The sequence below is a fragment of the Triticum dicoccoides genome, chromosome 5A, assembly GCF_002162155.2.
Source record: "Triticum dicoccoides isolate Atlit2015 ecotype Zavitan chromosome 5A, WEW_v2.0, whole genome shotgun sequence".
Taxonomy (NCBI): domain Eukaryota; kingdom Viridiplantae; phylum Streptophyta; class Magnoliopsida; order Poales; family Poaceae; genus Triticum; species Triticum dicoccoides.
Genome location: NC_041388.1, coordinates 34062766 through 34078594, shown reverse-complemented (window position 1 = coordinate 34078594; position 15829 = coordinate 34062766). Strand labels below are relative to the sequence as shown.

The following is a 15829-nucleotide window of genomic DNA, read 5'->3' as shown; positions in this document are numbered from 1 at the left end:
TCAAGATTTTGTGACGAGAAATTTAGCAGCAGACTCTGGAAACAAATCTTTGCCAGCAGAGAGTAGCTCCAATGTGGGTGATGGTGATCGCAGCCTTTTTGAGTCCCTGCCGGCTGCCAACGAAGATGATTAAGCGGACGCTCGAGCACGATGGGATATGCGGGCTGTTTTTGCAGAAACAAGACAGGGGCAGCAGATACGCGAGCCTGAACCCCATCGTTTCTCAGATGCACGAAAGCCAAGGTTGCCGATCAGGACGAGGATCAGATCATCGAAAACTGGCACTTCATTCACCAGTGCCGAGGCTTTCTTTGTTGCATTCAACGGTAGCATCAGTAGAAACCTATTACTAATCTGGGGACGGGACGGGACGGCTTTCTTTGTCGAGCAATTATGCAGTGCACACATTCTTCTGTACCAAATGAAGTAAGCACACAAGAGACAAAGACGTGTTCGTCCCACAAACTAACCCCTGTTCCATTAGTCGTTCAACCGAGATTTTTTACTTCTTACAAGAGCAGCAAATTGGGAATGGAAAAGTGCCCTCAACGGAGCAACATTAGAGTTCAATACAGCAGAGAAAACTAGAGACCAAAGGACCACAACGTTCAAAGGAGCAGAAGAACTACAGCACTGCGTCAGGCATCAGCATCGCCATCAACTGATTGACCATCACCTCCTTTCACAAGACCTGCAAATATAAAAGGAAGGAGCACACTGTGAATAAACAAACTAGCTGCAACATAATCAGTGAAGTTAATACTACACCCCTCACCGTTCACTGTATATACTACTCCTCTCCATACTCATCCCACTCATGACCGTCGGATTCCTTGATGGTGAAGTCATTGCTACCAAGGTACATGCAGTCCTCATCGAGTCCATCGGCCACAGTGTCCGTAACAAATTCGCTATTAGTTAGTATGCGATCATTGTCGTACTCCTCTGGATAGTCGACATTTTTGAATAAATCTTCCCCGCGAACCATCTTCCCAAACTCCACCTCGTGCCCATGGAATCCCTCCCCATTAGCCGGGTGTACAATCCTGATCCCTTCTTGCTCGCAGAAAAGGCAGCGCACTGGTTCTGCCACATGTATGCAGACCACAATTAGTAATCATAGCATGGATTTAAATGCAATTAATTTTTACAACAAAAAGGGCACCACTGGTATTTAAACTGCAGAATATATAAACACATCCTTTCTATCTTGACTTCAGAAGTTACATGCTGGTGTGTGTGTGTGTGTATGTGTGTGTGTGTGTTTATCATATACTCCCTCCGTCCCAAAAAGCTTGTCGCTCAAATGGATGGATGGAGGTAGCCGTGTGTGGTATGAGCATGAGAACAGTTAATGAAGATCCTTATCAATCTGATGAAAAAAGAATCTTAAACAAAAGACTGGGAGCATATATATATATATACCAGCCCCTGGTAGTGGAAACTCCACTGGGCAGCATAGAAGCTGGCTATCCTGGTCGTCGTTCTTGTTGCTAAGCTCAGCAAAGAAGAGTACTGGAACTGAACCTACAGAGCCAACATTCCGGGTCACCAGAAAGTTGGCATGTGTGTGATGGTAGTAGTCATCTTCAACAGGATCTTTTTTCTTTTGCAACATGATGGAGTGCATACTATTGTCAGGACCAGACACATATGTATTCACACCGCAGACCACATGAAGCTGATAACAGCCTTGTTCCTATAAGATGGCAGAACAAAAACGAGCAAATCAGCAAATGAGGCATAGAATTAAGAGAAAACTAATTGCTCATCTTTTAAAACAACTTTGCTCTTATAGCACTACTTATTTGCGAACTACTCTACATCTCCCACCAACAATGCTTGTACTGCCACCCAACCCATTGGTCCAAGTGTTAGCTCAAATCATGCACTCAAACAAAAATCTTCTTGGCCTTGTCCAAACTCTGTTTACATGGTGCTGTGGTGGCCACGGCTCAGCGGGATAATCAAAAGGAATACCTAAATGGACATTATGGGCTTATCACAAGAAATGCAGCACATTCAGACAAGCTAATAAGCGTTGATGGAGGTCGGTAGCAGAAAGTTACACCACATGTTATGATCAAGCAGGCCTTCTAACTGATGGAATTTCTATTAAAAAGTGTGTCCGTGGGGTAAATTATTAATCAAAGGAGGTCAGTAGCAAGTTCCACCAGCTGTTTTGATCAAGTAGGATTTCGGTTGATGGAATTTGGACACAAACAAATATAGAGGTACCTGAGGGATCAGGATAAACTAACTCACCGAATTCTGCACCTCATATCTGCTTAGTGCAGCCCTGATCTTTCTGGAGATTCTTTTATGAGCCCTTCGCTGTATACGTCCCTCATACATGGTAAGCTCGAACCGTCGTTTATAAATGGCAACTGGTTGCTTCTGATGGGCTAACATGCCAGTGGAACGGAAAGCAGATGACAATAGCATGGCAAGCTGCTGGACACATTGAGAAGAGAGCTGTTGTTGACCTCCATTATCTGACAGCAGTGAGAGGACTGCAGGCGTCTTGCAGGAGCTGAGGAATGCTACTTGGGCATCAGGTATGGGGTGCCATGCCGCAGTTGCAGCAGCTCTGAAGGCTTCTTGTTCATCCTGGACAGTGCTGCAGTGCTTTGTCGCGGCCAAGTCGAGATCCGTGTCGAGCAAGAACCTTATGGCCTGATCGGAGTTGAGATCTTTGTCACGGGTGCAGAGGAAAGAGACAAGTCCGTAAAAGGATTGTGCTTCAATCCGCATTAGGTTCAAGGTGCCAAGAATGTCGAGCTCGTCCAGTTGACTCAGTGGTGGGAATGTGACTTCGTACCAGATGGTGTTGACGATGATATTGGTGACAGGATCAAAAGGGCCATAGCAATGGCCAGCCTTGAGCATGCTACGGTGGTAACGAGACCGCAGCTCGCCACCCGGCATCCTGGCGAGTGCCTGCAGGTAGAAACCATGGATCGTATGTAGGAGCACTCGCCTCAGTGACCAGGAATACTGGTGGGTCACCTTGGTGGTGTGCTTCCTGCGGCGGGCGGCAAGCTCCCATGGTTCGAGAAGGTTGCTGCTACCAGGAGCAGGAAAAGGGAGAGATGCTATCTGCTTGACCAACTTGTGGGAAATGTCTGAGGATTGATTATGCTGCAACGCCGAGAGCAAGGCGACGACCACGTCATTGGAGTCCTGGGAGGAGCACAGCGACAGCCACACGCCTGCGAGTACCGACGGCAACGGGTACTTGGCGGCCACCGTTGCGCAGTTGAGAGCGAGCTTGAGGGCGCCGTTGGTGGCGGCGGAGCCTGGGCGGAAGCACTTGGTGCGGCGGTCCTCGATGACGATGAGCGCGGCAACGAGGGGGTCGGCTTCGGCGAGGACAAGGTACCTGACGGCCTCCCAGTCGGTGAGGTGAGGGAAGAAGCATGTGAGGAAGGCGACGAGGCCATCGAAGGAGCGCTGCGCCATGCCCACGAGCATGGTCTCGTCGACGGGATCTGCGATGGGGGCAAGCGTGGCGCTCATGACTATGTTGGTGACCGGATCGAGTAGGCCGACGCAGGTCGCCTTCTCGAGGAGCCGCAGCAGATCGGAGTTGGACCCCTCGGTGAGAGACTTGATGGCCGCCTTGAAGTGGTTCCCGATCTGGAGGAGGAGGAGTGATGTGTCCTGCTCCCTCTCCTCCCACGGCAGGGCGCCATCATCGGACAGCGACGTGCCGTAGACGCGGAGACGGCCGGTGCTGGCGGCGGCTCTCAGGTTGGCCATGGCCTCGCCGGAATCCTAGGTTAAGATGGATGGATCGATCGATCGATTTGGGGGAACGGTTTATTTTTCTTCTTTTTTTGACAGGGGAAGTCCTTTTATTTAGAAGAGGAAGAGGAGGCGAGGTGGGGGAGCGGGGTTCCTTAGGGTTGCGGAGTCGGACCGGGCCTAGGCCCAATTCACTAAAGCTGCATTGTGGGTGGAATTTGGACTCATCAGATACCGCCTGTCTTTTTTCTCAAAAAAAAAAAAAGATACCACCGGTCTTGCCTCAATTGTCTAAAAAAAAACTGTCTTGCCTCAAACAATTTGAGTTATCCACAACTGTGTTTAACTTAAATTTAACCAATTCACCCACTGAATTATGTGTGGTCAATTCATCCAATTTAACTTAAATCTAGCAAACTGAACATGGGTCCTTATAGTGAGCTAATAAGACAAGCTACTCCTCATTGTCGGAGATATCGATGACGATTGGCTCCTTGGACATGGAAGAGGGTGAGGCCTCCGCATCGTGGGTGCTCTCGTTGTAGTGGTGAGTTGCCTGAGCCGCTCCGGGCACCAACCTGCTGGCTCTCGAGATGAGGTAAGCACGTGCACGCTGAGAAAACACCTCGTAGTCTTCGTCGAAGGCACCGATGGTGGCCTCGAGAAAACGCCACGAACTGTCGTTTAAAGCAGCCAACCGCGTCGCGACGTCGACGCGCGAGGCGTCAACGGTAGCCTCGACGGTGAGGTGCTCCTCCAAGATCTGGGGTTCAGCACGAATGGCAGCCATCGCGACCTCATCCGCGCGTGCAGCCGCGATTTGTTTCTCCGCTGCCAAATGCTCCTTGAGATCATGGCTATACTGCGTGCACCATGGCTTACGCCGGCACTTATGTGGTGGAGGGGGCAGTGATTTGGGTGGAAGGTGTCGCGCTCACGCCGGCGATCGGGGCATGTGGGATGTGGAAGAAGGAGGAGGATGGGGGTCGGGTGTGGATTACCTGCCTGGATTGGCGAGGTCGGGCAGCGTGACGGAGGGGCGCCGTCGAGGAGGCGGCGCTGCAAGCAAGGAGTGAAGGTTTCAACTTGAAAAGAAAGGCGGAAGCAGGGGAAATGTGGCTTTTGGTAAGGGTGAGGGGGCGGGGAGGTAGATATTTCCGGGAAGCCGAAAATTTGGAATCACTTCAGCGAAAAAACCGGCGCGCAAAGTGTCATCAGACACGGTCCATTATTCAGAGCGGGCTGTGGACTATAGCCGTCGCACCTTCTCGCGTAAGCCGTATGCGTACTATACTCCGACGGTGCTCCAAGATATTTTGTGTTGTATCTCACACGGTTGGTTATAATAATCTGTGTGGGATCGACTTATGTTTTCATCTTGATTTGAATTACATAATGAGGTCACAGCGGCCGTGGACGGTGTTTGAATTGCTAGACCTTTTATCTGCAGTGAATATGCAACTATATGTGTGTCATAAAAAATTGAAATTATTCAGGGTTTGTTTGGACATTTTTATGCATTAAGTGAGTTTTCAATGCATTTATGTCCATAATTCAAATTTGAACTACATGCACATGCTTCAATGCATATAAATTGGTTGAAAAATAAAATATTTGTCCTTGGGTGCATGCTTAGGTCCCATGCAAGAAATGGGAATGAATGTCAAATACCCTGCCACCGTCACTTGACCGCAAACATTGAGATACCTGGTATTTAAATTCTAGTAAATCCAAAACTCATCTGAAATTCATGAAACTTGGCATGCTATCATGGAGTGGCATCAACATGCCGTGGTAAATTTTTTGTCCCATTTGGGGCAGGTTTGGGAATAAACTTCTCACAAACCAGAGCTTCTCACAACAAGTTTGATGGTTTCGATAGGAAACGTCCCACCTTTGGGGACGAAACAATATCCATTGCCTCTTATTGCTTTCAATTTTTTTTTCTCGTGTCAACATAGAACAACATAAGTGTTGTGTCAATTTTTGTGATTTTTTGGGGTTCATTTGGATATTTTTATGCATTAGCTGAGTTTTCAATGCATTTATGTGCATAATTTAAATTTAAACTACATGCACATTCTCGAGTGCATATAAATTGGTTGAAAAATCAAATCTGTGTCCTTGGGTGCATGCTTAGGTCTCATGCAAGAAATGAGAATGAATTTCAAACACCAGGGCAATGTTGATTGCCGGCAAGATGTTGAGATACCTGGTATTTAAATTTTAGTAAATCCAAAACTCGTCTGAAATTCATGAAACTTGGCATGATATCATGGAGTGGCATCAACATGCCGTGGTAAATTGTTTGTCCCATTTGGGGCAGGTTTGCGTATACGCTTCTCACAACATGTGTGATGGTTTCGATAGGGAACGTCCCACCTTTGGGGACGAAACGATATCAATTGCCTCTTATTGCTTTTGATTTTTTTCTCGTGTCAACATAGAACAACAAGAGTGTTGTGTCAATTTTTGTGATTTTTCAGGGTTCGTTTGGACATTTTTATGCATTAACTGAGTTTTCAATGCATTTATGTGCATAATTCAAATTTGAACTACATGCACATGCTCCAGTGCATATAAATTGGTTGAAAATCAAATTTGTGTCCTTGGGTGCATGCTTAGGTTCCATGCAACAAATGAGAATGAATTTCAAACACGAGGGCACCATTGATTGCCGGCAAAACGTTGAGATACCTGGTATTTAAATTCTAGTAAATCCAAAACTCGTCTGAAATTCATGAAATTTGACATGGTACCATGGAGCGGCATCAACATGTCGTGGTAAATTGTTTGTCATATTTGGGGCAGGTTTGGGTATAAGCTTCTTACAAACCAGAGCTTCTCACAAAGCATGATGGTTTCGATTGGGAACGTCCCACCATTGGGGACGAAATGATATCCATTGCCTCGTATTGCTTTCAAAAATTTTCTCGTGTCAACATAGAACAACATGAGTGTTGTGTCAATTTTTGTGATTTTTGGGGTTCGTTTGGACATTTTTATGCATTAACTGAATTCTCAATGCATTTATGTGCATAATTCAAATTTGAACTACATGCGCATGCTCCAGTGCATATAAATTGGTTGAAAAATCAAATCTGTGTTCTTGGGTGCATGCTTAGGTCCCATGCAAGAAATGAGAATGAATTTCAAACACCAGGGCACCGTTGATTGCCGGCAAAACGTTGAGATACCTGGTATTTAAATTCTAGTAAATCCAAAACTCGTCTGAAATTCACGAAATTTGGCATGCTATCATGGAGCGGCATCAACATGCCGTGGTAAATATTTTGTCCCATTTGGGGCAGGTTTGGGTATAAGCTTCTCACAAACCAGAGCTTCTCACAACAAGCATGATGGTTTTGATAGGGAACGCCCCACCTTTGGGGACGAAACGATATTCATCGCCTCTTATTGCTTTCAAATTTTTTTCTCTTGTCAACATAGAACAACAGGAGTGTTGTGTCAATTTTTGTGATTTTTCGGGGTTCGGTTGGACATTTTTGTGCATTAACTGAGTTTTCAATATATTTATGTGCATAATTCAAATTTGAACTACATGCACATGCTTCAGTGCATATAAATTGGTTGAAAAATCAAATCTGCGTCCTTGGGTGCATGGTTAGGTCCCATCAAGAAATGGGAATGAATTTCAAACACCAGGGCACCATTGATTGCCGACAAAATGTTAAGATACCTGGTTTTCAAATTCTAGTAAATCCAAAACTCGCCTGAAATTCATGAAACTTGGCATGCTATCATGGACTGACGCCCGACATGCTGTGGTATTTTTCGTGTCCATTTTGAGAGAAGGCACACTCGAATAATGACAGCCAACAAAGGCATTTTGAAAAAATAGCTGCCACTTTAATATCTCAAACGTTTGTATAATTCAAACCATGTGCGTTCTGTTAACCATTCACGTAACGCCACGTGTCTTGGTTTTAATGGCTATAGGAGGTGCCGTGTGGACAGCTGCTTGACTGAACGGGAGGCGTGCGAGCGCAGTCCAGTGCGCAGGCTCACCGGGAAGCGTACAAGCTGTTCAACGCAGGATCTGTGCATCTCTTCAACGCAAACGGTTCAGATTACAGTACGCAAATTAAAGCCAGACTCCGGCGCTAAGCCAAGAGACACTGCGATTTGTCAAAATATGCAGCTAAAAATCAATAGCACTATCTATTTTTTGCAACTAAAATTCAGTAATTAAGCATAGATTTCATTCATATTAGAGATTAAACAGTAGTTCTCACCGGGAAGCGAGACAACCTTGGACCGCCGCCCGCCTCGCTCCCTCTGGTCTATATTAATGGCGGCACCGAGCGGCCGCACCCCCCCATCCTCACCACACACACAATTCATCTCTCTCTCCTCCCGCATCCTCGACGCCGCTCTGAGTCCTCAAAGCCGTCAGTGTACGAGGATGCCGCCGAAGCGCCCCATTGGAGGGAGTGGCGACGCCGGGGCTGCTGAAGCACTGGAGCACGGCGTGAATATGGAGATAGAGGTTTCCGTCGCCGCCGACGAGGTGGAGAACGAGGCTGCCAACAAGCGGAGGCAGGTCGAGAAAGAACCGCAAGCGACTCTAGCAGGCCTAGACTTCATCAACAACCTTCCCGATGATATGTTGATAGTCATCATATCCCTCCTCCCAATCAAATATCGGGCGAGGACAGCCGCCCTTTCCCGGCGGTGGCGCCCCCTATGGCTCCTCACCCCTGTCGACCTACTCGACGCCCACAAGCTCTGCCATGGCTATCGCCAAAGCTTGGATGCGTTCTCCCAGATCCTCGGCGGTCACCATGGCCCAATCAAAGGCCTTATCACGGGCAAGTTCCGTTCCAATGGCAAGGACACAGCCAAGCTTGACGAGTGGTTCCAATCCCCCGCCATAGATCAGCTCGAGAAGCTCAGTTTTAATGATGGGCATATGCGCTTACTGCCAACGTCCGCGCTCCGCTTCGTGCCCACGCTGTGCCTCGCCAAGTTCATGAACTGCCATTCCCCCCGTTAATGACGCGCCCGCTCTTTTTCTACCACGACTGAAGCACCTCGAGCTCGTCGCCGTCCGCATCCCAAAGGATGACATGGAGTGCCTGCTCCACGGCTGTACTGCACTCGAGTTCCTTCGTCTTCAGGCGATGAATTGGTCGAGTACCTTGCACATCACCTCTAGGACTCTCCGGACTATTTATGTGTGTTGCTGGTGCTGCAATGAGAGATCATAAAAGGTGGACCACAATATGGTCATCCAGGACACACCTTCACTTGAGAGATTACTTGTAGTTGATCAACAAGGTCCAACAAGAATCAGTGTCATTTCTGCGCCAAAATTGAAAGTGGTGGGCTACTCGTCTGTCAAATACTACAACTTCAGGTACAACAGTCGCCTTATACTCCTTGATATCAATGTTATTTCTAGTTTTGAAGATGTATGTTCGTTTGTCATCCAGCAAAGCTTCACCCAGACTCTGGGCATAGTGAAGGTGTTGGCACTAGAATCTATCGGCCCCAACCTGGACCAAGTTGTCAGTTGCCTGAGATGCTTTTCGTGCCTGAAGAAGTTGTATATCAAGGTTATGTTCCTTTCCTGTTAAATGTTAACTATAAGGGAGTTCAATTTTTTGCACCTTTTTCCCAGTTTATAATAACAATGTACTACGATTTCTGAAGGAATTTTGGAGGATTTTAGGACATACATCCCCACCCCATATTGGTTGCTTCATTCATATGGTTACAATCGTCCATAAGCATTTCTCCTTTGGATTCATCTGTACTAGTTTTCTTAGGGAATTTTTCATCCAATCCAACCTCTTGTGAAGAAGGCTACATGTTTCTAGATTGTAATCAAATGCCCATGTTAATCATGCCAGATCGAAGATGGCATGTTGGTGCATTTTACAAATCCTGCAAACCAAATGGGCGTGTAGCAGTGTTCAAAACTGCATGTAGGCACTAACACGTTCTCTTCTTTTGCAGATAATAATAGGCCCATAGGTGGATAATGTTTATAACGACAATCACAACGAATGCCTGGATCTACATCTCTCAAATATTACTTTGAACTCCTACCGAGGGACCTTACCGGAGATTACACTTGCCAGGTTCTTTCTTTCCAGAGCAAAGGTGCTGAGGGTACTAAGGTTGAGCATGCATTTAATTAGGAAAAATGAATGGTATGATTATCAGAGCCGGCAGGTACTGCGGAATGGAAGAGCCTCCAAAAATGCCAAACTTCATATTGGAAGAGCATATGGTAAAGCAATTGGAAGTCATTGTGTCAAACCCATAAATGACTTGTCAGCGGCTGATCCCTTTTCAGAAATGACGCGGCTTGCAATGTTTGAATTTGGGCGTTGTAATCTTTGAATTTGAACCTTGCAATATTTATGGTATTTGTTATATTGAACAGTTTCTGTTCTCTTGTATCAACGCAAACAGTTCATCCAAGTGAACCGCATGTCATATATCGCACACACCTTGATCTGGCTCACCGTTTCTTTTGTGTTGCCTAATCACAAACAGTTCATCCGAGTGAATTGTATGATGTACATCGCACACACCTTGTTCTGGCTAACCGTTTCTTTTGTGTTGCCTAATCACAAACAGTTCATCCGAGTGAACTGTATGTTGTACATCGCACACGCCTTCATCTGGCTGCCAGTTTCTTTTGTTCCTCCTCATCGAAAACGGTTAATTTAACTGAACCGTATGCCCTGAATCGCACACGCAACTAAAATCTGAACCGTGTTTGATGCATCCGTCATCGCAAACGTTTTGCACCTTTTTAACGGGTTTTTACACCACCATTTGCGATTATTGCATCGCACACAATTTCGTCGAAGGGTCTCTGATCGTAGTGTCGTGTTAGCAGCATCCTGCAGTAGTGGGGGGTCGGCGTGGGTGTAGTCGGGCTCGGTGTCGGTGTGGCTTCTGCGCTTGGGCTGGGCGTCGTCGTTGGTGTTGTCGTTGTTGAAAGAACATGCGGTGCCCCCATGTTTGGTTTTGGTAATTGATGACAATCTCTATGGACTAATAGTTGCCTTGAGTTATATTTGAAGGTTTTGTCTATAGGCTTTTCTTGGAGTACATGTGTTGGTTTCAAGGAGAGTTTGTGTTGACCAAGGTGCTATTAAGGAATTATCCAAAGATTGGTCATGTGAGAGTTGAGCTTATTGCAAGCATGTCTTGAAGAAGAAGATTGTGTGATCATTCATGTTTACCTTCAAGACATTATCCAAATGAAGAGAGTTGGAAAGATTCAAGGTTGATCAAGACTAAGTCAAGAGTGTATCAAGTTGATCAACTCACAAAGCGTAGAAGATGTACCGAGAGGGATCAAGTGATCCCATGGTATGGTAAGCATTGTCCATTGTGCTTTGTATTCTAACCCATGGTCTATGTGAGAGTTCTACGTGGGGTTAGGTACATGTTCATGGGCTTGCTTCAAGAGGAAGATATCACTCAACCCATGGAGAGGATGACATCAAGTGGTGATCATCATCAAGATTGCCGTGTGCAAGTTCAAGTGGAGCATCGCGAAGAGATCAAGTCCTTGAAGCTTGCCATCAATTGTGGTGACAATGGACTTGTGAAGATGAGCCGAAGAGTGGCTCACCCATGGTGGACTATGGGGGAGCAATCATCTAGTCTTCATCGAGCCAACGCAATCAAGAAAGGTGGTCCAACTTGAGGGAGTCAAGATCATCATCATCTAGCTCAAGTGGATCATGTGCAAGGCAAAGGTTTGCCCTTTATAGGTTTTCTATTTTACCGGTCTCTTGGTAGTTGTCGGAGACCGGGTTATAGGATCGATTGCCGTACTATCAAGGGGGGCTCTCGATGAGTTGCTTGATCGTATCGTTCGTAGAGAGCTCAAACTATTGCATCCTTGCATCATCTTTCTTGGTTTGTGTTTGGTGTTTCTCTTTGTGAGTTTTAGAGCTTGTGGTCTTCTTCTTGACAAGCTCGAGTTCATCGAAAACGGAGTTCACATGCATCTTCTATGATGTATTCAATGTTGGAGGTTATGCCCGTTCTTCTCTGTTGGAGGTTTCACTCCTTTGTTTGTTAGGCATACCTCCCCTGCCTCTTCTTACTATAACCAGTCGCTGTTTTGATGCTACTCGTTGTCTTGTATCCAACAAGCTTGAGTTTGCTCAATTCGGAGCTCATATGAAGAAGTTATGGCAGTTCTGTTTTTCTCCCTGCTCTGGTCTGAGCGGTAGTACCGCGGGCCGGAGCGGTAGTACCGCTTGGGTGCTATAAGCGGCAGTACCGCTCCACAGCGGTAGTACCGCTTGTAGCCCCAGCCATAGTACCGCTGCAGTTTCGTGCTAGTGCTGCCTCGATTCGAGGGCTCGTTTTTCGTGTCAGACTTTACGGTACCAGCCGCGGCAGGAGTGGCAGTAGTACCGCTCTCGAGCAGTAGTACCGCGAGGAGGAGCGGTGGTACCGCTTAGGCTGTTAAGCGGTAGTACCGCTGGCCTAGCGGTAGTACCGCTCTCTGCGGGGCTGGTAGGGGGGTAACAGTTGGATTATTCCCCCCACTATAAAAGGGGGTCTTCTTCCCCAATGAACCTTATCCTTTTACCTCGTGTTCTTCCCCCATTGTTGACCTTCTTCGAGCTTGCTAACTCTCAATCCCTCCAATGATTCTTGCTAGTTCTTGAGGGAAAAGAGAGAGAGAGGAGATCTAGATCCATGTTTCCACCAATCACTTTCTCCTCTAAGTGAGGGGAACCCCTTGGATCTAGATCTTGGAGTTCTTCGTGTTCTTCTTTCGTTCTTCCTCTCATTTTCCTCCCTAGCATTAGTTGCTTTGGTGGGATTTGGGAGAGAAGGACTTGGGCACTCCGTGTGCCCTTGCCATTGCATTTGGTGCATCGGTTTGAGTTCTCCACGGTGATACGTGGAAGTGAAGTTTGAGAAGCTTATTACTCTTGGGTGTTTGGGCACCCTAGACCTTGTTCCTCTTGGGTGCCTTGGCGCCCTAGACGGTTGGTGGTGTTCGGAGCTCAATCATTGTGGTGTAAAGCTCCGGGCAAGCGTCGGGGTCTCCAATTAGGTTGTGGAGATCGCCCCGAGCAATTTGTCGGGTACCGGTGACCGCCCCAAGGGTTGCCAAAGTGTACGGGGTCGGTGACCGCCCCCAACGGTTGCCATTTGTACGGGTTCGGTGACCGCCCTCAAGGGTCCCTTAGTGGAATCACAGCATCTTGCATTGTGCGAGGGCGTGAGGAGATTACGGTGGCCCTAGTGGCTTCTTGGGGAGCATTGTGCCTCCACACCGCTCCAAACGGAGATTAGCATCCGCAAGGGTGTGAACTTCGGGATACATCGTCGTCTCCGCGTGCCTCGGTTATCTCTTACCTGAGCCCTTTACTTATGCACTTTACTTTGTGATAGCCATATTGTTTCTTGTCATATATCTTGCTATCACCTAAGTAGTTTTTCTTTCTTAGCATAAGTTGTTGGTGCACATAGGTGAGCCTAGTTGTTGTAGGTTTTGTGCTTGACAAATTAACCGCTAGGTTTATTCCGCATTTGTTCAAGCCTCAACCGTAATTATATTAAAGCGCCTATTCACCCCCCCTCTAGGCGACATCCATGATCTTTCAGTTGTGGTCGCCACCGGCCAGGGCATCTGGTTCAAGATGAGGTCGTGCTCCGCGAGGTATCTGATACGTCCATTTTGCATCATGCTTTTATATCAATATTTATTACATTATGGGCTGTTATTACACATTATATCTCAATACTCATGGCTATTCTCTCTTATTTTACAAGGTTTACCATGAAGAGGGGGAATGCCGGCAGCTGGAATTCTGGCTGGAAAAGGAGCAAACATTGGAAACCTATTCTGCACTGCTCCAAAAATCCTGAAACTCCACGAAACATGTTTTTGGAATTAATAAGAATTATTGAGCGGAAGAAATACATCAGGGGGCCCACACCCTGGCCAGGAGGGTGGGGGCGCGCCCACCCCTACTGGGCGCGCCCCTATCTCCTGGGCCCCCTGGTGGCCCCCCTGGTGTCCAGCTTCTGCTATATGAGGGATTTTACCCTGGAAAAAATCATCGGCAAGCTTACGAGACGAAACTCCGCCGCCACGAGGCGGAACCTTGGCGGAACCAATCTAGAGCTCCGGCAGAGCTATTCTGCCGGGGACAGTTCCCTTCGGGAGGGGGAAATCATCACCATCGTCATCACCAATGATCCTCTCATCGGGAGGGGGTCAATCTCCATCAACATCTTCACCAGCACCATCTCCTCTCAAAACCCTAGTTCATCTCTTGTACCCAATCTTGTATCAAAACCACAAATTGGTACCTGTGGGTTGCTAGTAGTGTTGATTACTCCTTGTAGTCGATGCTAATTGGTTTACTTGGTGGAAGATCATATGTTCAGATCCTTAATGCATATTATTACCCCTCTGATTATGAATATTAATATGCTTTGTGAGTAGTTACGTTTGTTCCTGAGGACATGGGTGAAGTCTTGCTATTAGTAGTCATGTGAATTTGGTATTCGTTCGATATTTTGATGAGATGTATGTTGTCTTTTCCTCTAGTGGTGTTATGTGAACGTCGACTACATGACACTTCACCATTATTTGGGCCTAAAGGAAGGCATTGGGAAGTAATAAGTAAATGATGGGTTGCTAGAGTGACAGAAGCTTAAACCCTAATTTATGCGTTGCTTCGTTAGGGGCTGATTTGGATCCATATGTTTAATGCTGTGGTTAGGTTTACCTTAATACTTCTTTTGTAGTTGCGGACGCTTGCAATAGGGGTTAATCATAAGTGGGATGCTTGTCCAAGTAAGGGCAGTACCCAAGCACCGGTCCACCCACATATCAAATTATCAAAGTACCAAACGCGAATCATATGAGCGTGATGAAAACTAGCTTGACGATAATTCCCATGTATCCTCGGGAGCTCCTTTCTCATTATAAGAAATTGTCCAGGGTTATCCTTTGCTACATAAAGGATTTTGCCACCTTGCTGCACTTTTTTTACTTTATTTACTTGTTACCCGTTACAATTTATCTTATCACAAAACTATCTATCACCTACAATTTCAGTGCTTGCAGAAAACCTTACTGAAAACCGCTTATCATTTCTTTCTGCTCCTTGTTGGGTTCGACACTTTTACTTATCGAAAGGACTACGCTAGATCCCCTACACTTGTGGGTCATCAGTACCACACCTTCACCTACTCGTCCATCATCAACATGTCTGCCTCCATCAGGAACGCCAGATCAGTGTTCCTCTTCTTTGCAGCGACGTTGGTCTTGAGAAGGTCAAGCTTGACGTCCTACTTCGTCATCAACGCCGACCACCGCGCGTCGGATTTCTCCTCCCTCTTGGCGGCGCTATTCTTGGCGTCAGCGATGCACTGCTCGAGGGAAGATTGCAACCGTTCGACAGCGGGCGCCACGTCCCTCGCCGCTTTGGCTATCTTGTTGCCATCAGGGCGCCCTTCTGTCGTCGCCGGGGCAGGCGCGTCCGGCTTGTAGGTCTCCTTGGCCTTGGCGAGAGTGCGCCGGACCTCCCTCCACTTCTCGCATGACTTGTTCCTCGAGAGAAGGCGGGAGGCGGGAAAGTGATGATGGGGTTGAAGTCTCCATGTGCGTCGTCGTCGGAGTAGTCAGGCGAGGGTGCGTACCCCTAGGGCGGCGGCTGCGAGAAGTTGGCCGGCAACGGCGACGCTCTGTTAGCTCCCCCACGCAGCTTGTGGGCAGTGGCCGGGCGAATTCATCATCCCCGCGTGAGACGCCTCTGCCTGCTCCGCCGCTGCCGCGTCCCTGGCTCTTGGCGATGAGCCTGTTCCGCCGGTCGGTGGTGACAGCCTCTCGACGCTGAACTTCCGCCCTCCACTCGGCGTTCGACACGCCCAGTGGTCTTGCCATCGGCGCCTTCGGCTTCCTCTGCTTTGGCTGGGTGGAATCGGCAGCGGGGCGAGCCGAATACTTCTTCGGCGACATTGCGGTCGGATGGCGGGAGCGGGAGGAGAATGGCAGGAGCGGCGGGGGAAAAGGGGGAAGCAATGAGAAAATGAAGGGGAAGGTGGGGGG

The 15829-nt window shown here is 47.5% G+C and overlaps 1 protein-coding gene across 2 annotated transcripts; it reads right to left on the bottom strand.

The window, feature by feature from the left end:
• Positions 1–427: 427 nt before the first annotated feature.
• LOC119298941 lies at positions 428–3828 on the bottom strand. Of its 2 annotated transcripts, XM_037576247.1 has the most exons (4): positions 2266–3824; positions 1426–1699; positions 776–1086; positions 428–691 (listed from the first exon to the last, which is right to left on the bottom strand). In XM_037576247.1, exons 1-3 carry the CDS (start codon positions 3760–3762, stop codon positions 791–793), a joined length of 2067 nt encoding a protein of 688 aa, XP_037432144.1. In that variant the 5' UTR covers positions 3763–3824; the 3' UTR covers positions 428–691; positions 776–790. The 2 variants fall into 2 exon arrangements, with proteins under 2 accessions (XP_037432144.1, XP_037432145.1); XM_037576248.1 differs by lacking the exons at positions 428–691; positions 1426–1699 and having other exon boundaries at positions 785–1086; positions 2266–3828.
• Between the last annotated feature and the right edge of the window lie 12001 nt (positions 3829–15829).